General features: G+C 39.0%; 1 protein-coding gene across 10 annotated transcripts in view; it reads left to right on the top strand.

The window, feature by feature from the left end:
- The window catches only part of EBF2 (EBF transcription factor 2), a 144,810-nt gene that overhangs the window by 120,007 nt on the left and 2,641 nt on the right, over window positions 1–22,162 (top strand). For 2 of the 10 annotated variants that reach the window (XM_050910172.1, XM_050910170.1), the window contains 7 exons: window positions 314–444; window positions 1,010–1,136; window positions 10,207–10,295; window positions 11,440–11,505; window positions 11,614–11,791; window positions 13,270–13,455; window positions 15,539–15,706. In XM_050910172.1, the coding sequence (XP_050766129.1) occupies window positions 314–444; window positions 1,010–1,136; window positions 10,207–10,295; window positions 11,440–11,505; window positions 11,614–11,791; window positions 13,270–13,455; window positions 15,539–15,706 (945 nt within the window). Of the gene's footprint in view, window positions 1–220; window positions 245–290; window positions 445–1,009; window positions 1,137–10,206; window positions 10,296–11,439; window positions 11,506–11,613; window positions 11,792–13,269; window positions 13,456–15,538; window positions 15,708–16,195; window positions 16,263–22,162 lie in introns of those variants that run through there. The other 8 variants (XM_050910174.1, XM_050910171.1, XM_050910166.1 and 5 more) reach the window with 8 other exon arrangements.

Raw genomic sequence — 22,162 nt, 5'->3', positions numbered from 1 at the left:
GCTTCGTGGAATGGTAAAGCAGCCTTCATGGGTGAATGGCTGGAGGGGACTTGTCCTGGGCCTTTGTCAGCACTAGGGAATTCATGCCAGCCGTGAAGCTGCAGCAGTGCAGAAACTCCCAGGAGTAGGCAGGTGAAGCTGCTCTAAGCTACAGTGTGCATCAATATGACTTAGGACTGCTTAATGTGCACAGAAGTTGCTTGCACCCATCTGCTGCAAGGGTTTACACCCAGTATTGCAAACTGTCTCAAAGCTGTGTGGGGAAAAAAACCCCCATAACCTGATGCTCTGATGCCCTTTTTGCTTTGTTTAGCCACACCGTGCATCAAAGCAATCAGCCCAAGTGAAGGCTGGACTACAGGGGGAGCAATGGTGATCATTATTGGAGACAACTTCTTTGATGGGCTGCAAGTTGTGTTTGGAACCATGCTTGTATGGAGCGAGGTAGGTAGAGGTGCCTCTCTGTTGCTAAACTGAAGAAACACTCATTTTCTGAGGAAAGTGGAGGGGCAACAGTGTTAATTCCTATTCCAATAATAGTACAAAAATGGTGGCGTGTCAGGCGGGCCATATAAACCTGCGTGAAGGAAATTCATGGAACATGTTTTCTCTGTGGGACTCCTTGCTATGCGATATTATTGAGGCCAACTGCTCAGTAATATCCCGAATGGAACTGAACAATTCTAGGTGTCTGGAGACAGGTAAAGGTAAAGAAATAAAGAAAGGGTTGGAGTTTGGGAAGGCGAAAGAATTCCCTCTGGGTCCAGAAATAAGCTAGCAATGGGCATAAGCAGTACAATTTTCCTGATGACAATTTATCCTAAAATGTGTCTTCCTCTCCTGGAGGCAAGAAACTAGACCAGATGTATCGCTTGCCTGATCTATAGTGTCTCCTGTATAGGAATAAGCAATGCATTTACTCATAAAACATGTTTGGAGGGTGAAAAGTGAAAGGGGGGGGATAACACAGATGTGTCATAATCGTGCCTCGCTTTTTGTTATTTCCTAGCTTATCACGCCTCATGCCATTCGAGTTCAGACACCTCCACGTCACATTCCTGGAGTGGTTGAAGTGACATTATCATACAAATCCAAACAGTTTTGCAAAGGTGCACCAGGCAGGTTTATTTACACAGGTAGGTGATTGCGATTTACGCTAGAGGAGCTCGAGCTCGGAGCCTCTTTGTTTTGGTAATCAGTATTGACAACTCTCTGCTTGCTTGCTTTATTTATTTATTTAGCCTCTTGCTGTTTGAAGGCCACTCTGCTAGTTGTGACATTTGGACATGTAAGGAGATAGCTTCATTGTTATGCAGAGGTGTTAAGGCACTGTTACTACACATGTTAATATTTTTTCCAGATTAGAGCTCACGCTGTTATGATATGGGTCTGCCTATAGATGTATTGAGTGTACAGGAACATGATAGCATTGTTCTACATACTGGAAGATGTTTTATTTATAACAGTATTTATTTTACATTTCCCTCTCGCTGGGGGTAACTTTTCATTTTCAAGATAATCCCAGAGGACAAGGAGAGCATGTTGTATCGAGAGAAGCCAATGAGCTGAGTGGAAAATAAATCTGTTGGTTTTTTTTTATTCTTAAATGGATTATCAACTTATTTAGTGCCCTATATTCACCTCTGCTAGCAGGCGGACTTTATCTATAGACCTGAAAGAAAAAAATCAGATGGGACCAGATGACCATCTCATTGAACTGTCAGTACCAGTAGTAACAATGATGGCATACAATGTATACGCTAACGTTTCTGAAGCCTGTTAAGCATGGCTGGAGAATAATGGTGTGCTGAATTCTAACGGGTGGATTTATATTTACGTTGAATGACTTGCTCCCACCAAATCATATTCAGATTTCTCAAAATGGAAGGATTTATTTAATTTTTTAAAGCCTCTTACTACCAACAATCCTCATTAAATAATCTTTGTGTATTATAATTGTCAAATTTTAAATCATAATTTAACTTAAAAATAATAATGAAGGTCCAAGAAATTTTTTATGAAAAATTTTAAGGTAAAAACTTGACCACCTGTTGAATGAATTAGTTAGAATTTTTCCAAAAGTGGAAAAATTTGAATGAAAATCTGACACTTCAGGACTTTAGAAAGAACCAATGATTTGTGAAGATCCTGTTACTGTCTTATGCCGTTTTATATACCCTTTATTAGTACACATGCTGAATTAGTGTTTAGTTATGTATGTGGAAAGGTATTTATTCATAGAACTGCCACACCTAGAAACCTGCAGCAAGAATTAAGTCTTCAATTATACTAGGTACTCTAATGAAATATAAGCTTAACTGACGAAGGATTATTTTTGTTATGACAGAGGTCTGATCCACAGTTAATTGAAGGTACTGAAATGATAGCTATTGCCTGAAACTGGCTTTGAATCAAGCTCAAAGAGATCAGGACTGTCTTCTTATACCAAAATAAGCCCAGTGTAGTGCAAAGTTGTTCTGGAATTATTCCTGGGCTTGTGAGATCAGGATCTGGCGAAAAGCTTTTGAAATACATTTTCTTCTAAGGCAGTGCATTGATTCACTGGTCTCTGGGAAAAGATGAATCTGATGTCTGAGCAGGTTAAACCCATTTCCTTTTCCTGAGAGATAACTGGCAAAGCCATCAAACAGGTTAAAGATTCAAATCTGCATGCAAATACAATCATGTTTCTAAAGAGATGGGACAGGTTAACTTACCAGAGTCTGGCACTCCTTCAGCAAAGGAACAGTGTCATTGGTTCATGTGCAGTACAGGGCTTGTAGGGGCTGCACTAGGCCTGATGTGTTTACCTTCAGAGAACGAGAGACTGTTAATTCTTTAGTTATTATTACAGATTTAAATGTAAAGTTCTTCTGTGTCATTTTCTGCTTCTTGAGGCCTTGCTCTCTCAGTCTTCAACACAAGCATTACTGAGGGCCACCATCTGTGTGCTGTTGGTACCTGTGCTGAAAGGGGTTTAGGAATGGAGTGATACAGAGATGTGCAATAGAAATGTGCATCCCTCTGTGAAGAAGTCTTCTTATTATCGTAAAGCTGTTTTAAGTGCAAGACTTACTTGTACCATCTAGGGGGGACTTGAGTCAGACTGCAGTGCAGTTCTTTGACATGTTAATTAGAGTGCTTCCACAAAAAAGGACATGAAGATGTATGCAGGAGCCAGCAGAAGAGAAGAAAGTTAAATATACTATCCCTGTTTTACTGCTGTTATTGGCATAGGGATATCTGTTAGCATTCTCTGAGGAGTGAGTGGGTGCTTACTGCCATATGTTACAAAACAGCATTTCACAGAAGATGCCGAGCTGTTAGAGCAAGGGTAGAACAGACAACTTTTTAATCTGTCTATTCAAGAACCTGCAGTTCTCCTACCATGGCAGGCAAAATGATAAACACAGCTATTAGGTAGAGGCTCACCTGTGTAATCAATTCCCCCAGGTTGTTGCTGCTAATAGCAGTAAAAACAACTTCTAAGCTATGAAAATAACATGGTGGCATTTTTTTTTCCGCGGCTGTGCTATCAGAAAACTGCTGTGATCCTGCTGTGAACAAATGCATTGATTTTTAACCTAGGCAAGCCATATTCAGGCAGTCAGGGTCCTTCTGCCTGTAAGTCTTCTTCAGAACTTCCACAGCAACTTTTGAACCTCTTGACCAATTTCTGTCAGATTTTATCAGAAAGGCAGGAGCATCAAAGATGCACAGTTCCAGCACATTTTTGTGAAAATGGAAAATGGTAAGAGAGATCTGAATTAATCCTCCACTGAAGAAAGGGTGAAGAGCTCAACCATGTTATTAGACAGCAGAGAAGCTACCAGAAGACAGCCTCAGGAAACCAGGTTGTTTAAATGCCACTGCCCACAGAATGCATGTGTGTATCCATAGCACTCTGTAAAATATACTCAGTAGCAGCACAGAAGCGCAGCTATTTGTTGGGTAGAGTGTAGCAGACAAATACCATATAAAATACTGAAGAGGAAAGTTCAATAGATTTTATAATTATTGGTAAGGTAGTCCTATGCATCATAACAAAAATCTGGTTTTTTTTCGTGATAATTGAAGTTTATTATTTTCTTGATACTTGTAGTACTTTATATTGCAATATATTCCTCCAAGCTGCCACAAAGTTTGTAGATAACATATCAGAGAATGCAGTAGGCTTGGAGACACAAGTAAGACCACTTCCCTCTTGAATTGTAGTTGCCTCTCTAAATGAGAATTTCTCTTCTAAATACCCTTCCCTTTACATTCAGCTTGCACTTGGCAAAAACCTAAGAAATGCAGAGACATTAACATCAAGCCCAGGAGACTGAAAAGTGTGAAATCCTGCAAACTGAAAGCATGGGAAGATGTAGTTCTGTCAGAACTAGTAACAGCAGCAACAGCTAGCAGCCCCGGTACCGTCAGGGTCATGTTGTATTAAGTCCTTCTTAATTACTAAGTGCTGAGATATAACCTCAGATGAAAAGCACGAAGGGTCAAGTCTTATGAAAAATACTGAGTAGCTGGCTATAGGTACTTCACAGGTATAACAAAAATAATTATTCATATAAAACCAGACCTCAGAGGGTTCATCAGGGCCTCACTGCCTCAGACACGGGCAACCAGTTACAGAAAGACACGTGCTTCCATTATATACACGAGACATTGCCACAGAAGGACGAAGAAAGATTAGCCACTTTCCTGTGGTTATACAGGAAGGCTGAAGATAGACAGGGAAATAGATCTCTCAGGTACTAGTCATATCCTTTAATCACCAGAACACCAATACTCTTCCAAAACACGGAAACAGAAAAAACAATGATCTTAGTATTGTGTGTATCTGCCTATGCCCTCAATATTTAATATACAATCAAATATTAATGTTTGACCTGATTATACTTGAGCTTTTTTCTTTTTTTTTTAAAAAGAGTCACAATAAGACAGATTGTTTGAAGAAGAAAATGATAAACTGTTGAAAAGATGAATATAAAAATTAGATATAAATTTCAAGGGTAAATCTAAATGCCACAGTGGAGCTGTTATGGGAGCTCATATGCGTCCTGTAATGTGTATTTATAATAGGCTCCTTGCAAAGTGTGCTGTGCTAGCATTGCTGTAGTTATGGTTCTGTCAGCGTTTCCACTCTTAAGTGCTATCATTCAGGGTGCTGCAACTCAGCCATCAAATTCCTCTCATCACCGAAATGTGATGTGTGGACTTTTCCATAAGGTTCCCAGATGGAAAACTTTTATAAGAGTGAAGCCAACAGGATTCTATGGACATCTAATGGTGTACTACAGAGTATAGCAAAAATATAGAGAAATGGCTTGTTATGTGTTAATGGCAGTTGCTGAACCAAGTTACATACTTCAGTAGTTAAGTATATACTTAAAGTGAGAGATAAAAAGTCTATTTTTAAATCACCACAACTAAACATTTAGTCCCTGTGTGTACCTTAATCTGGTGAGAATACAGGTTACACATACATTTCCATGTTCTGAATTACTTTTCTTTCATCAGCTCTTCCTAGAATAATTAGACATTTGTTCTCTGCTGCTAATCTAACAGTAGCCTCATACTCTGCTCTTAATACTACACAAATTCAAATTCTCTGCCACTGTAAGTAGTTCCATTATAGTTCCCTTGACTTTAAAACACGTACATCAGTTTACGCCAGCTGAGGATATGTCTCGTAGGCTTTCATATCTTAAGTTTGATCACAGCTCTGCATTTACTTTGTCATAGAGATGCTAACCTGGAAATGTGTATATCAGGGAGATTTTGAACATAATTTTCCTTGCTGAGCAGAAATCCTCCAGGGGTTAACTTGTCAGAGCAATGCAATATAAAATAATCTGTAGGATATGTTGGACTCCCAGGTTGTACTGTATGAGTCTCTATGCCAGGTACCAAGGATAGGAGGGTACTGGTTTGCTAAAGCTTGTAAGTAGATTTGAGAAGGTCTTGTTATCTGCTTGTGGGAAACAACACTTAGAAGGATGCAGTGAGCTCTACAAATTGGAAGAGCGAGTTCACTTGGCCAGAACACAACTGATGTGACAGAAAGCATTTGCTCCTACTACGGCTTTAACCTATGAAAGACACGTGCAGTAGGAGGCAACGCCGTGTTGGGAGTACGGTGTTTGGAACAGCGGCTACCAACACAGCAAGTATAACACAGGACCACTGCAGTACACTTCTGGCAGCATCCTTCCAACTCTAGACCACAAGGTACCCCTCAGAGTAGGCTGACCAGTACGTATGTACCTCCCAAGCCCAGGATTAGCATGATTATAGCAAGCAAGCTTCTGTAGCTGGCAACATGGAAATGTTTTATTCTGTAGGGTGAATACCAAGCATCTCTTTACTGTTGGCTTGAGTGAAGGTAGTCACTAGTGCAAAGTTGGAATTCAAGCCTTTAAGGCTACTGGTGCCTTTTTTTCTATGTTAACATCTTTAAGAAGGTTAGGCATCACACTGCAAATACTACACTCCCTCTGGCTCAGTTTTCTGGGTTCGGGATATTTCTAGAGCTATGCATACTTTGTTTCTTCTCATTCATACTTTGCACACAGAGGACTTGTTGCCCTCTGGTCTGCTTCATGGAGTAAAGAAAAGATGAGCTGCAGAACTTTGCTAAGGCCCTTGAATGTGGCCCTTTTTTGATTGGCGGAGAGGGAGAGCGTGCATCTCCCAAGGCGTACACTGGCAATATCAGAATGAGCTGTCACTCATGGTAAATTGTGCAGATCTTCATAACATCATCTTCCTTCAACAGTCTTATGTGCTTTGATGTGTGGTGAAATAATTAATACTTTAAATGTCAGCACTGTTATCATTGGGTATCTGCGTTAGTCCCCATTGAGATGAATGGGACTGAGCTGTTGTTTCAGGTTTTGCAAACGCAGACAGATGTCATGGCATCAGTTGCTCAAGTGTGAGAATTTTTTTTTCTCCTACTCCAGTGAGTCATAATAGCTGGAGACTTGTATTTAAAATGAAAGCATGGATTTTGGAGGGTAAGGAACAATATGAAAGAGGAAGCACTGTGCCATAATTTATTTGAGCCTTGTCATAAATAAAGTGGGGCAGACTGTGGGGCATTTAGATCTCTCCCTACTGCTGACTGTAACAATTCTGTTGTTAAAACAGTTATGCTAGAGTGAGGTTTATAGACTAACTGACAATTTAGTTTATTCACTAGATGGCTGCTCTTTTTTTGCATACATTATATCATGTCATGCACAATTTTTTAAACTATGCTCTGGGAAATTCAAGAGACCCCTTGTGCCTGAAACACTGGATTTGAGAGTTGCCAAAGGGATTTTGCTGTACCTGAATCAGTTTTCTTGGGGGTTTCATTTCAGATGTCTGATTTTAGGAAATAATGAGCAGCCTGCTTCTGTGTCAGACCCCTTTATGGTCTCTGAATCCATGAACCCAAAAGCATTTGGATATAACTTTGGCATATTTCTATGTAACACATAGATAAATCACTACTGATCCAGTAGCTCTTTTCTCAGTGGAAGTCGTATTGTGGTGAAGCTGTTTAAACTTGCTAGTGGATTCTACATCTTGCCTTTCAGTTGAAAAGGTACCATTTACTTCTACAAATGTTGGATGTTGGTTTTTAACAGGATTTCGTGACAGAGATATTTTTGTTTCATTAATGAGTAAAACTAGTAGTAGGCAATTTTGTTGCAAGCTGTATAGAAAACCTTTTGTGCTGAAAGACATAATATGTACATTGATTCAAAATGGCTGAGTTCTTCTTAGAACAATTCAACATTGTTGAGAAATTATTTGCTGCTATTTCTCTATCAGAATGAAAATGTCCATGTCAATCCATTGGAAAAATGTTTGTTGAATAATAGCCAATTTCTTCTTCCTGAATTAGCATTTTGTATATTCCCATTAGCTATTTTTAGTGAACTATGTATACATATATGTTTGAATTCCTATATATTTTACATTGCTTTTGCTTAGCTTAAGATATATAACTTAACTGATTAGACTAATCACGAAGAGAAATGGCACATAATGATGTATAGGCTCTTGAGAGAATTGGCCTATAATTCTCAAGATTATTGGCAAAAAAACCCACCCCCCAAAAAAACCTCTTCCCAAATGGGATGTAGATTCTGTGGCAGTTGAAATGTGTATTATTAAACTCCTTAAGCAAACCAGAATGGCTCCCAGTGGAGAGCAAAGACATTCTAAGTATAGCCAAGACTAAATTCTCAGGTCTGGGTTTTCTCTACTCAATTCCCACTTGATTATCTCCTGTAATATTTAAACTTCATGCCATGCCATAATTATTTAATAAAAAGTAAATATAAAATGTATCTCAGTGGGGAATATGACCTTTTACCTTCATGTTGTTATACCAAAGACAGACACAGATAAACAGAGAATCTGGATCAGTATAATAGTCTGTCTCACTGGATAGTTTCATTCTTCTGGTGTCTGAGACAGTTATCCTGTCAGGTGCTGAGTATATTTTGGAAGATGCCATAAGTGCCATCAACGTCTCCTGCAATCAGGTGTTTTCAGCTGTGCTGATGTCACCAGTTATTTAAAAAAAAATTTTTTTTTTTCTTAAAAGAACCACAAAGGGTACAAGAGGATAGAAGAAGCTAGCACTGAATGAGGGTATTGCTAAAGGACTTACGTATGTTACTTATTAAATGCATCATGGAATTCTTAGCAAGATTCTCAGCATGAATGTGTCGTTTGAATTATAATGCACATTCTGAAGGATAAGGAAATTCTAAAAATTCATACCTGTCACTGTATTAGTAAACGCTAGTAATCCTAATGTATTAGAGGCAGTCAAATCCTATGAGTATGCAGAATGCTGCTACAGAACTGACTTTTGGTTTCTGTATTAATTTGGAGTTTAATGTTGAATAATCAGAAATTAGATTATTATTGCCACGATTTCATAGTAGAGAGTATTAAAGTGTCTGACATTTTATGAAATCATCAGCAATGCCAGTAGGGCTCTACCAGCTATTACTAACTGAGGATCTGCGTTGAAATATCTTGGTTTATCCACTAGAGATTAACATCATTACAGTGAAATGGCTATGTATGCATAATAGCCATACACCATTGAAGAAGTTAATGTGTCTAATGAATAGCTGTGCCCTAGTTTGTGACGGCACAATGTTGGGGGGGGGTGTGTGTAACCTGTTTATTAGATGAGCAAATATGGTACTCTTGATTTCTGACTGTATAACGAACATAGCTGAAGACCCCTTCTAATTTGCATTTGTACCATAACTTGCTATATTGCTGCCATGGTCAGTTTTGTCCAGAGTAAACACATTCATTCTTAAAGGAGTATTTTGTGACAATGCTTCCCTGCTGTATCTTTCAAATTATTCACTCAGCCTTTGATAGATGGTGAGAAGTCAGCATTGGAAACTGGAGCAGTTTTAAGTGCAGAAGTCATGATTTTTTTGTTCCCTTATTGAGTAAGCCAAACTCACTAGTGTGACCCTTTGGAATACTTTCAGTGAGAAGCTTTGCAAATAGCATGCAGCATTCACATAAATTTTGTCATTTGCTTCAACATAGCTGCCTCTGAATGCATTTTCTGGAATACTGGCAGAAAATGAGCATGTAAATTCCGTTCAGCTGTGCCCACCAGAATGAGCAGGCATAGGGGGTGTGTGCACATGTGTATATATGCATGAATACACAGAATTCTTTCAAGGCTTAGCTGTAAGCTGAAAGATACCACTGATTCTTTAACAAATTACAGACACGCTGAGGGATTGTCCAGGAGCACCATGCAGTTCATTATATAGATAATGGCAGAAACATCTGTACAATTAAATGGGTGGAGTTAGGGTACCAGGAGTCAGGGGACCTGGTCTGTATAACACGGTCCAACATTAATAGCTCGCGTGTCCCAGCTTTCTTAGCGGTAGAATAAGTATTATCTTTGAAAAGAGATTAGGAATCCTCATGCAGAAGTTCTTGTAAAGCTTAGCTTACTATTCAGCCTGTCTTACACACAGTGATCAGGGCTCGCCTGAGCAGTAGGCAACATACACCTTCTTGGAACCCAGGCAAGGAGAGCTTTTCTGTGGAGCAGCTGTGAAATCCATCTTTCTTAGTTAATGAAACTTGAAGTCACACAAAGATATACATATATATGTACTTACATAATATGGTGGGCTTTTTCTGTTTTCCTTTCAGCTTTAAATGAACCTACCATAGATTATGGTTTCCAAAGACTGCAAAAGGTCATCCCAAGACATCCTGGTGACCCCGAAAGACTAGCTAAGGTAAAATATTTTTAAGCATTTCACTGAGCCCACTAAATACATTCTTTCACTTTTAACTAACTCATAAAAGAAACAAAATTGTATCTTAAATGACAATTACATCTGAACATAAGTTCACCAATTAGTTGTAGGTCCAAACAAGGATGTGATCACGTAGAACCCACAGCTACCAGTAATTTTTATCTGTTAGAGCTCAAACACTGTCTGTGAACTTCTTTTGCCGCTAAAATGAGAGTCCAATGCAGATATCTTCCCAGTTCGTATTCATGGTCCTTTGCATTTATCCATATTGGCAAATCTCTAAACCTAAATGATACACAATAGACATAAAGGATTTGTTGCAGAGCTCTAACCTTAAGGGAATCTCTTCATAAAAAAACACTTAAAACTCAACTTTTTCTGTAGCAACAACTGCAGTATACATGTGTTGAAACAACTCAGGATTTTATGTATCTGTAACACCGCACACTGTGTTGATGTGGCACCTAGCACAATGAGAGTGGCATTAATGACTATATTCCTAGATTTTAGTGCAGTACCAAAAGTACATATTTGCATCTTTGCATGATGAAAGACTATTGTATTCGGATAGTATACTGTGTAATTTTTTTCCTACAACCAGAGGTAACATAAGATAGCTACTAGCTAAAGTGTTTTTTTTTGTTTGGTTACCATTATTGAGAAAAAATAAATGGACGTGGAGATTAATCAGATTTTTATGTGGCTATGCAAAATAATATATTGAAGTTCAGTAGGGAACGGAGTTCCTACATAAATTGGGTATGTCTGAGAATTGTTTCCATTTTTGAAGCTGGTGAGCTTAAAGCGGCTTCAGGACTATGGAGAGCTCCAAGATAAAGATGGAGCACGGGGCACACGACACACTCGGTGCCGGTTGACGTTTCTATCGCACGCACGTCAACGCTTTCCAAAGTGACTGATGATTTTGGATGTCTAGTTTGAGATACTGTAAGGGGTTCAGTTTTTCAGATAAGTGGCAAATAACAGCTCTTTAAGGGACCCAGTTTTCAGAACGACCACACATAAACACTAGTCACTTCAGAAAATACTAGCCCATGGTTTTATTTGCATTGAAATCCTTTTCTGTTAAAATCTCAATTTTATGCATCTGCTCATCCTCCAGGAAATGCTCTTGAAACGAGCTGCTGACCTAGTTGAAGCACTGTATGGAACGCCACATAACAACCAGGTCAGAATGACTACTCTCAGCAGGGGCGTGGTATACGTTCAGGTTTAATAATAAACACTAGAAAATTTCTCCAAGCACGTTTCTGAACTTGTCCCTTTCATTCTGCAGGACATCATTCTGAAACGAGCTGCAGACATCGCAGAAGCTCTCTACAGTGTACCAAGGAATCCCGCACAGATCCCTGCACTGTCTAGCTCTCCCGCTCACAGCAGTATGATGGGAATTAACTCCTACGGCAGCCAGTTAGGAGTCAGCATTTCAGAGTCAACACAGGGGAACAACCAAGGTAAGCATTTGCAAGTAGTATAGTGTTAATTTAAACAACGAAAAGTTGAATCACGGTTGCTTCCACAGTAGTTTCTTAACTTCTCTACCTGCTCAGCTCGTGAACAGAAAGATGGCTTTAAACTGTCAGCATTAGAAATGGATGTGTGGTGCCATTTTGGATGATACTATGTCTGTACCAGGTACCAGTCACCAGATTAGCTATGGCTGAAATAATTTTTGAGTATTTTTTGATACCAATTTAACCCTGAATTCTCTCCCTGTTCCCCTCAATATCTTTTTTTTTTTTTGGTTATATCTGTTTTCATAAAAGACACGGACAGCAATTGAAAAAAACCTCTCACAGTTAGAGGTGGGGAATTTTCTTCTTTTCTTTTTTTAAGGCTTCTTCTTCAGTGTTAGTTTTACCAACTTGCGTATGTTGTATGTGTTACATTTACTCCAGATATATTATTGATTGTTAGGAAAACATCGCATAAAATTACATATTAACAGTAATACATCATGGGAGCAATATCAACTTTGGGCGTTTTCTGACTCTTGAATATTTTGATTTTTAGCACTTGATTCCAGTAATGTACAATCTGTGGTTGACGGCATGAATAGCTGTGTTTAACACTCCAAGGCAGTAAAACCATGTCATATGAAGTTAATATTACATATGCCATGTCAAAAGTCATCATGTAGATAATTTTGCTAGTTTTTTTAATAAGGTCTTACCAGCTCTGAATTAGAACTTCATAATATAAATGGGCAGAAGTAACCTGACTTGATATCTAAATGGTAACCACTTCTAAAGTAGCTATTGGATCACATCTTTCTAATGAAAGCTTTTCCGTGGAAAAAACCTTTTGCAGATGTAATAATAGCCTTGTACTTTAATGCTGATAGCTATGGAGTTCTTCAAGTCTCTTTTTGGAGGAAAAAAGAGGCTAAATTTTGGTTCTCAAATATTTGTGATTTTTTTTTTTTAAGACAAAAAATGGTTTTTACTTATCCAGTTTATTCTTTCCCCCAAGTAAAGTATCTTCAAAGTCAAGCTGCAAACTATATATGGGTTATAATTTCCCCTTAGTGATGTACTCGCTTTATTTGTAATTCATCAATAATTTGAAAAGTATAACCTCCCCCCTAAAATTGTAGAAAATCCCACATATATTATAAATTCTACCTCAGAAGAAGATAAGCACACAAATTTTTTTCCAGGTCTTAGAACAAATTTCAACTGCTAACAAATCAAATCTTATTAGAAAAATATACATCAGTTCAATTCAAAAAGTTAGTTTCCCACATTGTTTTAAAACTTAATATTGCTTTACTTGAAAGCACGTGCATAAAAACCACTGATTTTAATGGTACTTGCTTAAATGTTTTAATTAATCTGGATTTAAATAAGTAATTTATTTAAGCAGGGAAGATACAGGAGAAAGTTTTAAGCCAAATCCATTGACATGCTTTGAAATGTGGGGTTTCTTTTAGGTTATATTCGTAATACAAGCAGCATCTCACCCCGAGGTTACTCATCCAGTTCCACACCTCAACAGTCCAATTACAGCACTTCCAGCAATAGTATGAATGGCTACAGCAACGTCCCCATGTCAAACCTGGGCGTTCCAGGCTCACCTGGATTCATTAACGGCTCTCCAACAGGATCCCCCTATGGATGTATGTGCTTTGCTTCTTTTATATATGATTCTTGCTTCTTTTATATTTGATTCTTGCTCCTGCTTAACTTAATTTACCACATCAAAAAATGCACCAAGTGATGTTGTTCAAGAGAAGTTCTCAGGATTTAGTGAAGATTTTTGTAAAAGGTTCTGATTTGTGTTCTGGTATTTTTTAGTATGAACTAGAAAATGTTCCCCTTTTTCAAGCAGAATAGAGGAATATTGAATCTTACTTGTTTTTTCCTTCATTTTTTATCCTTATTCAGATTCCTAAGTGGCAAAGGCCACGGTGAGAAATGAGGTACAATTTGCAACTTTAGATGATTAAGCAAGTAGCCACTACTTTTAGCATAGAGACTGCTCTGAATCCTATGTAAAAGCCACTCTGAAATAATTGTTATGTGTATGAACTGCATTAACAATAACTGAGAGCTGAACTGTGGATTGATTTCATAGAATCATAGAATGGTTTGGGTTGGAAGGGACCTTAAAGATCACCTAGTTCCAACCCCCCTGCCATGGGCAGGGACACCTTCCGCTAGACCAGGCTGCTCCAAGCCCCATCCAGCCTGGCCTTGAACACTTCCAGGGAGGGGGCATCCACCACCTCTCTGGGCAACCTGTGCCAGTGCCTCACCGCCCTCACAGTGAAGAACTTCTTCCTTACCTCTAATCTAAACCTACCCTCTTGCAGTTTGAAGCCATTGCCCCTTGCTCTGTCATGACATGCCCTTGTAAAAAGTCCCTCCCCAGCTTTCTTGTAGGCCCCTTTAGGTGCTGGAAGGCTGCTATAAGGTCTCCCTGGACTTCTCCAGGCTGAACACCCCCAACTCTCAGCCTGTCTTCATAGGGGAGGCGCTCCAGCCCCCTGGTCATCTTCATGGCCCTCCTCTGGACTCGCTCCAACAGGTCCGTGTCCTGTGAAACTATATTACCTTGATAACCAGAAATATAACAATGATGGAATTAAGTTCTGGAAGTTAGTATTATTGCATTTCTAGTTACTAGTTTTACCATGAGCAAGTGACTCTTCCTTTCATGCCTTGATTTCCCTCTGGCAAGAGTGTGTGTGTGTAATACATATATATAAAAGAGGATGAACAGTTAGACAGCTATTTACTTATTGACTTATTATTTAATTATTTACCTACACTGTAGCTTACGGAGGGTATAGCTCCCGATAATGTCAGGATCATGCCTTTCCAGAAAACACCTGGTATCCTGCAAAATACTGTTTTATTTACATTCACATCATCTGCATATGGACTGACCCACTTTGCAGTGATGATGAAGGCTCCTTGCTGGTCTGAAACCTGCTAAACAATATCCTCACAGTTTGAGCTGTAATTTAAGGCTAAGATGCAACTCAAAGGACGTTCAGGTACCTTCGATACTTCCCCTATTCTGGAGCTTTGCCATTGATTTCAATAAGAAAAGGACCGGGTCTGCAGTGTATTGTTACTCTGATTTCAAACTAATACTTCCATGAGACTTGGGGATTCATTTGAACCCCCATGAAATATGGTTATTTGTTCCTTGTTTTGCTGAGAAATAGCTGACGTTTTTCTTGGAAGGTAAGCAAACAGTTGCTTAACAAGCTATTGGACATATAATGGGACTTTTTCTTGCAAGATACTTCTTTAAAAAGAAGCCAATTTAGATTAAAATCTAAGCAACAGCTTAAAACATCCCCCCTCAACTCCAACCAAGGAAATCTTCATTTTGAAAAAGCTGAGGAGGGCACAGGGATTATCGGCCTTGCCAATTTCCAAAGCACAGACTGGAAGTGGACAGGCCATTACTGTCTACTGTTTGTTCGTATTGACTCTCTCTCTCCCTTGGTGACTTACCATTTTCTGATATGCTCACCCTTCATTTTAAAAGAATTAAGCGCTCTCTTTTCTGAACTATTTAATATAACTACCTCTCTACTTTAGACTTACTGTAAACGGCCAAGTCAATGTGAGAATGAGATCTTCTTTAAGAAGTAAAATGAGTAATCAGAAGGTAGACACTTTAAGCAGTTTTACCAAACTTCTGTAATTGCATTTCTGATGAGGATTCACTTTTTTCTTTTGCAGTAATGTCTTCAAGTCCAACAGTTGGCTCCTCCAGCACTTCTTCCATCCTTCCATTCTCCTCTTCCGTCTTTCCTGCTGTCAAACAGAAGAGTGCCTTTGCTCCTGTCATCAGACCCCAAGGGTCTCCTTCTCCTGCCTGCTCTAGTGGCAATGGAAATGGGTTTAGAGGTAAGAAATGTACAATTAACATTCAGCCTGCACATGTAAAGCACACCGTGCTAGTCTAGGTAAACACAGTAATCATCTGAATACCATTACACTGATATTACAGGACTCAGTAGTGAAAATCTGACCCAATCCAACTGGATTAAAGCAATGCTCCAAGCTCTGTCTGTTTGGTTTTAAAACAACAGAGGACAGACACTCATTTATACCAAGAAGGATGTGACCCACGCTGCATTTCAGTACCAGCTCTTTTGTGAGGAATGACTTCTCCTTAGGCTTCAGGGACTTGTAAAACAAACGTCTGCCCTGCAGAGTTAATACACAGCTCTGTACATAACAGCCAATGTCTTGAAACCTGCTGCAAGGTTTAGGCTCATACCGGGAATTGAGCCCTATAGTACATTTACAGCCTTTTTAAAGGTGATCTGCAAAACAAATGTGAGTATTAAGATAAGAATGGAAACCTGTACTAAATTCTTTCTTTTAACAGGCTGTGGGGGGGCATGCGGCACATAAATACGCTCCAAGTGTCCATAAAAAAAGCCTTTATAGGGCCTGAGAAGTCATCTGGCTCCCTCAGACTTCACTAGAGATACCATAGAAAACACAACTCTGGGAATTCAGCCATGCCAAGAGCCAGTGGTAATTCTAAAATGAGCCCTACAAACCGCACCTGTTGATTTGGGTGCGTTATAAATCCTTAGCTAGGCCACAGGGACTTACATAAACTGTGATTATTTTATATAATAAGGAAATTCTAAGTGTGTTGAACAAAAACAATTGCAAGAATTCTGAAACAGCTTCTTCCCCTGCCCCAATTACATGAAACTCTGTGCTTCTCTAAGATCATCTTCTCCCCATTAATGAAAGAGATTGATCTACCCATGTAAATGCACAGGTGTCATGTTGACAGGGAATATAACTTCTTTTCCACTCTGTTTAAAGAAGATGAAAAGAAGGATTTGAAGCAATTTTTTAAACTATAGGTATAGAAAGTTTTGTTGGCCCAACAGTTGTAGCTATTTATCTATCTAAACTGTTTAGAAATGGGTTTATCTTTGTTAATGTTTTGTATGATCATGGTGTCTAAAGAGTCATCATCACTATCTGGTCTGCAGTTAACATTTTCCTTCTTTTGTTTTTTTTGGGGGGTGGGGTTCTTTGTATCGGCTGATGAAGGGATGTATTGATTTCATTGCATTTTTGTAAAAAATGAGAGGGTTTAGCTGTTTTAGGGAACTGTTCCAAGGTAACGTAATTTTAAACTGATTTAGTTAAACATTTAACTAGGAAGGTCTATCAACTTAGGAATAGTTTGCTTGTTTAGCTTAAGCCAGTTGGACAGTGCGATAATCTAAAGACAAATCAGTACATTCAGAACAGACTGAAGTCTGCTTTAAAGTTAAACTTGTCTAACTGCTATGTTGAGAAGGCCTAATCGTTAAGAAGGTACCTAAGGTAGTGCTAGCCACAAATTAGTTCAGTGAGAAAAGCACTCAGATTGTTTCTGGCAGACAGAAAAAGGACAGATTTAAAAAACCCTGACTTTTTATTTAAGTTAATACTTCTCCTTAACCTACCGTGTCTGTCCTGTCTGCTCAAGACTCTGCTTAGCAAGAGTTTACATCTTTTTTTAACCCTTTTGTAAACAGGTAAAGTCCTAGAGACCATTTGGTGCCATTCATGCCATTTAGTGTTTACAATGTATTTTATCCAATCTATAAATTAGTAATCAAGAAGAGATTCTAAAAATGGAACTTTAATATTAAGTATAACATAAAATCTCAAAGCTAAAAACCCAGTCCTCACATCCATGCATTTTTACTGACAGAAGTCCACTCCTGAGGTGTTCAGGATTAATCTGTCAGTTAAGGTTGTGACTACTTACTGAAATGGCTTATGCATATAGAGATGCAGAGACTTGGGCATGGATAGGCTGATACAAAAGTTATTAACCATATCCCTTTCTTTGTGGGATATCTCCTTGTACCTCAACACCCTGATACATAAATATAGTAATATGCTACAACTGTTATTTAAATAAGTTTGCAGCAGATACAGTACCTAGTACAACGCGACTTGTCAGTCAGACTGCGACAACAAGCAACAACAGATGTGACTCACAGCAAAGGTAGTAGTTGCTTCGCAGAGTCGAACACGTCTGCCCAAGGTTTGTTACGCCAGGTCTTTGTAACTATTTAACTATTTCAGTCATAGATGCAAATTCTTCTTTCCAACTGAAATATTTAAATTGATGCAAGCTGGGGAGCACATGCTTTGGAAAGGATCCAGATACACACAGCCTGATATCCAAATTAACGTTCCCACAGTGCTGACAGACAGATGTGGCCAGAAAGTCAACAGGAGGGTCCCAAAGAGGCTTCTTGAATGGACTTACCGTGCTGCAGCAATGGGAGATTGTTAATCTCCTCTGCTATGCCATCGCCCTGTACTATAAACTAGGAATAGATGTGCTGGTAATGTAATTTATTTATTTATTTGCTTATTTATCAAACGTAGGCATCAGTAAATACTGATGGAGATAGAATAGCAAAAGCACAGAGCAAGCAGTAAGTATGCTCCAAAGCACATCAGGCAAGTGTTTTGACATTACCTCTCAATTTCCCCACCCATCATATGGGGAAAACATCTCCCCAGTGGAGAATTTTTGAGCTTTAATGTAATGTTTGCAATGTACTTTGGCTACATCTTTTGTTCGAAGGCAAAAGTTTCCTGGTGAGACAGTCTCCATCCTACTTACTGCATCCTGTTGCAATGAGAATATTAGAAATACTGCCAGCACCTCAGGGCATGCCACTGTGCTTACAAGCAGCAATGAAAATCTAGAATATAGCTTCCACGTATGTTAACCACAGCAGTGTTTAAGGCTGGATTAAACCTAGTCTAAACAGAAGGAGCTGTACAAGCTTCATCCTCAGATTAGCATTCCCGTTATTCCAGGCACTTTACGGTACCGCTGGAAACTTTTTTCCAAAAATGTATTTTGGGAGGAAAGTCTTGGTGATGCTTAAAAGCTGCTGGAGACAGTAGGACAGCTGGTAGAAAATATATTGTAACTCAAAAGTACTAGCTAAGCATGAAACTTGCATATCTACTGGCTTTGGGCTGCACAACACAGCCAAGACATGTGGAATACCCTCAGATAACCCCCTGTGCCATGTGTTCTTGCTTACCTCTTTCACCTGCCATCTGCTATACATTCTTAAACTGTAACAGGACATGATAGGTAGAGAACAAGCAGCAGTCCATACTGGACACCACTCACTTCTATACGCTCTCCAAATTGAGAGCAGGTGATGCTGATTGTGTGCTCCATTCATGTCACATGTCAAGGCAGTTTAAAAAAGGCACTGGGAAGATACAATGTGACGTGACGCAACACGGCATGATAAGTACACAAATGCCTAATCAACTCATCTCAGATGGAAGGCAGCTGATGGGAAAAGCAAGCAAATTGGAAACTGCTGGAACAGCATGGACCGCTGACTGCCCAGATTATCTTTGGCCAGCTCAGCACATCTCAACATAAAAATGCAAGCTCAGTTACAAGGAATAGCGGGCAAGCCCCAGAAGGTCAGATGTTCCATTAACCATCAGGATCCTAGCCAATCCAAAAGGTACTGAAGTCTGATCCCCTTAGGAACAGTCTCAATTTAGCAAAGGGGACATCTGCACTATTCCCTAAAGAAATACAGGTATTTGAGTTGAAGACCCTAATTATTAGTATCTTGTCTTGATGAAGTTAGGGGTGTCAACAGCACTGGGGATTCCAGTCCCCTTGCATTAAAAGGCTGCGCACACAGGTAATGAGAAAAATAGTTGCTCTGGAAAGTTTGTAAGGGGTGGGATTCGGATGAAATGGCTGGCCCACATTTACAAAGCAATGGTTCCTGATTGTTACCAGTCCAGTGCCTGACCTGCTGTTCCATGTCGAAGCCTGGCTCCAGTCAACACTTAAGACACAGCATTTTAAGATAACTCTTAACAGAGATTCTAGCCAGGTAAAAACAACTGGGCCATTTCCACACTAGGAATGTTCAGCAATGTGCTTCGGCCTGAATCAGAATGATTCCAGAGCCTAGACAGTGATTTAAGTGTGCCAAAAGGCTGCAAATGATAATATATACATGATGTCAATACATATGAAAAATATGTATCTGTCAGCTGATTAAATTTGATATATTGGAAGGATCAAGTACATTTTTCTCCCCAGTTTATTGGCAGAGATGTAAGTGGCACAGACTGCTTTAAAATAAAGAAAACCTTAAGAGATATTTAGAACTTCTTGCTAACACTTAACTAAACAAAACTATCTCCTGTTACTATTATTTACTTACCTTTCATTTGATGGGATGTTAATTTTAGTGGCTTATCATATGTCACAGACTTACTTGGCTAGACAAGAGCTCCATTTTTAATGGCAGAAAACAAAAATCTGCCTTTTTTAATGGCAGAAAATATTCAAGACTGTTACGTGTCACACACAAAAAAGAGGATATTGGGTAAGAGATTCAATACTGACTTCTCCTTTGCGGGTAAAAACTTAGCCATTTTCTAGTATAATTGGAAAAATACATAACTGCAGAGTGGCCATACATTCCTGTGCTCTTTAATAATTAAGCTAATGCATATATGACTTTGCAAACACATATTTTGATTTTAAGGGTGTTCCTAATTAACTTGAACTAAATCAAAATAATTGTTCAGGCAGCCTTTTGTGCATATACAGCTTAACACCATGGTGAGATAGTAACTACATCAATGCAACTCAATAGATGAGGCCGAGTTAACTTCTCTGTCTCTTGGCTGTCAAAGGTTTTGTCTAGATTTTTTGAAAACATGTTACATAAAATATGGTTTAACCTGCTTATCATCTAAAAGAGACAAAAACACTGCTTATTTATAAGTGTCTTACCTGTCTGTGGCTAGATGATCATGAATGGATGAATGAAAATCTTCCGTCCAAATACAGAAGGATTTCTGCAAAAAAAAGGCGTTAATTTCCTACGGAGGAAAAAATAAAAAGAAATTCTTTAGGAAAAACGTGAAACTTTTGGCTACTTTTTAGTGTCTTAGTTGGAACCGTGCTTCACAGGTTCTTCAGAGCAGCTGTAATTTAGTTCACTTACATTTTAGCATAAAGGATGACGGTGCCCTTCATCCAAGCCACTGATGTTTTCTGCTAAATGAAAGCCAGCTGTGTTTTCCTCTGAAAATCCTTTCTTTTCTCTCTCATTTTCAGTTGCTTAGTTCCATAATAATAAATGGGTGCATTGTTTTACAAACATCTCTGTGGTCTTAATATTGAAAGTAAAACTGCACATTTTCTAGTGGTAGCCATGCTGGGAGTCAGAGATATCAATAAGGTGAAGCCTGCAGGTAGAAGTTGCACCTTTTATTAGACCAAATTACACAGAAGCTAGCGCTGCTACCAACAGCTCGGTGGCTTGCAATGTGCAAACCTACCTTTATATACAGGACAGCTCATGCACGGAGGTGTTTGTTTCTGGCATTGCAGGGTAGGAACATGCATTTAAGATGCTCAGAGTAGCACCACTGGAGCACTTCGTTCACCTCTTCGAAGAGCTGTAGAACTGTAAGACTGGAGTTTGCTGGAAACTTAGTGGCAAAAGAGGAAAACCAAATAAGAGAGCAAGATGTTTTACATGACCATGACTGAAAGTGCTCAACACTCATCTTCCCTAGAAAGCATCGTTTGTAAAACAGGTCATAATTTAGACACCAACACAGCACCTGTGATAGCTGAAGAACTAGATCAGTGCGTGTGCACGCGTGTGCATGTATACAGCACTAAGCCCCTTTCCAGTTCTTACCAAACGGCTGTTTGAATTGCAGAGTTCTTTTCCACTACAAAGCAAGACAGCGTGTTCAGGGGCCACTTGTATATGCTAGGCTTATGATCATTATTAATTACACCCATTAAAGGTGCCTATCACCATAGCATCTGGGTACTATCCATGTTTGATTATTTATTTATAAAAAAATTCTCCAACCTTGTGACAATTTTAATCAAGTGTTTCAGTTGATAATTGCAAGCTGTCAAGGTTAATACAATAAGGCTCATCTCTAATTCTTTTTCCATTTCCCTCCAAGAAAAAAAAAAGACCCTCTGGGATAATGACTGTGGTTTCTATATTCCCAACTCATCAGGGAGTGTCCTGCATTGAACCACCTTTATTGAAAAGTTACATCGATTCAATATATAGTAATACAGGCAAAAATAATTACAGCTTTGCTAGCAGTGTAAGACCTTAATCCAAACCTCACAAACATTCAATAAAAAGCGATACAGGCTGGGAATAGGCTTTTGACAGTGCAGCCCCAGAGGGGAGTGGAGGTGGGGTGGAAATGGACAGCTGAGGGTATGCAAAAAGAGAGGGAACCACAGAGCAAAGCCGTTCAGATGAGCTGTGGAAA

The sequence above is a fragment of the Gymnogyps californianus genome, chromosome 23 (assembly GCF_018139145.2).
Source record: "Gymnogyps californianus isolate 813 chromosome 23, ASM1813914v2, whole genome shotgun sequence".
In the NCBI taxonomy this organism is placed as follows: Eukaryota; Metazoa; Chordata; class Aves; order Accipitriformes; family Cathartidae; genus Gymnogyps; species Gymnogyps californianus.
Note: the sequence above shows the minus strand (reverse complement) of the source record. Positions and strands in the feature narration are given on the sequence as shown.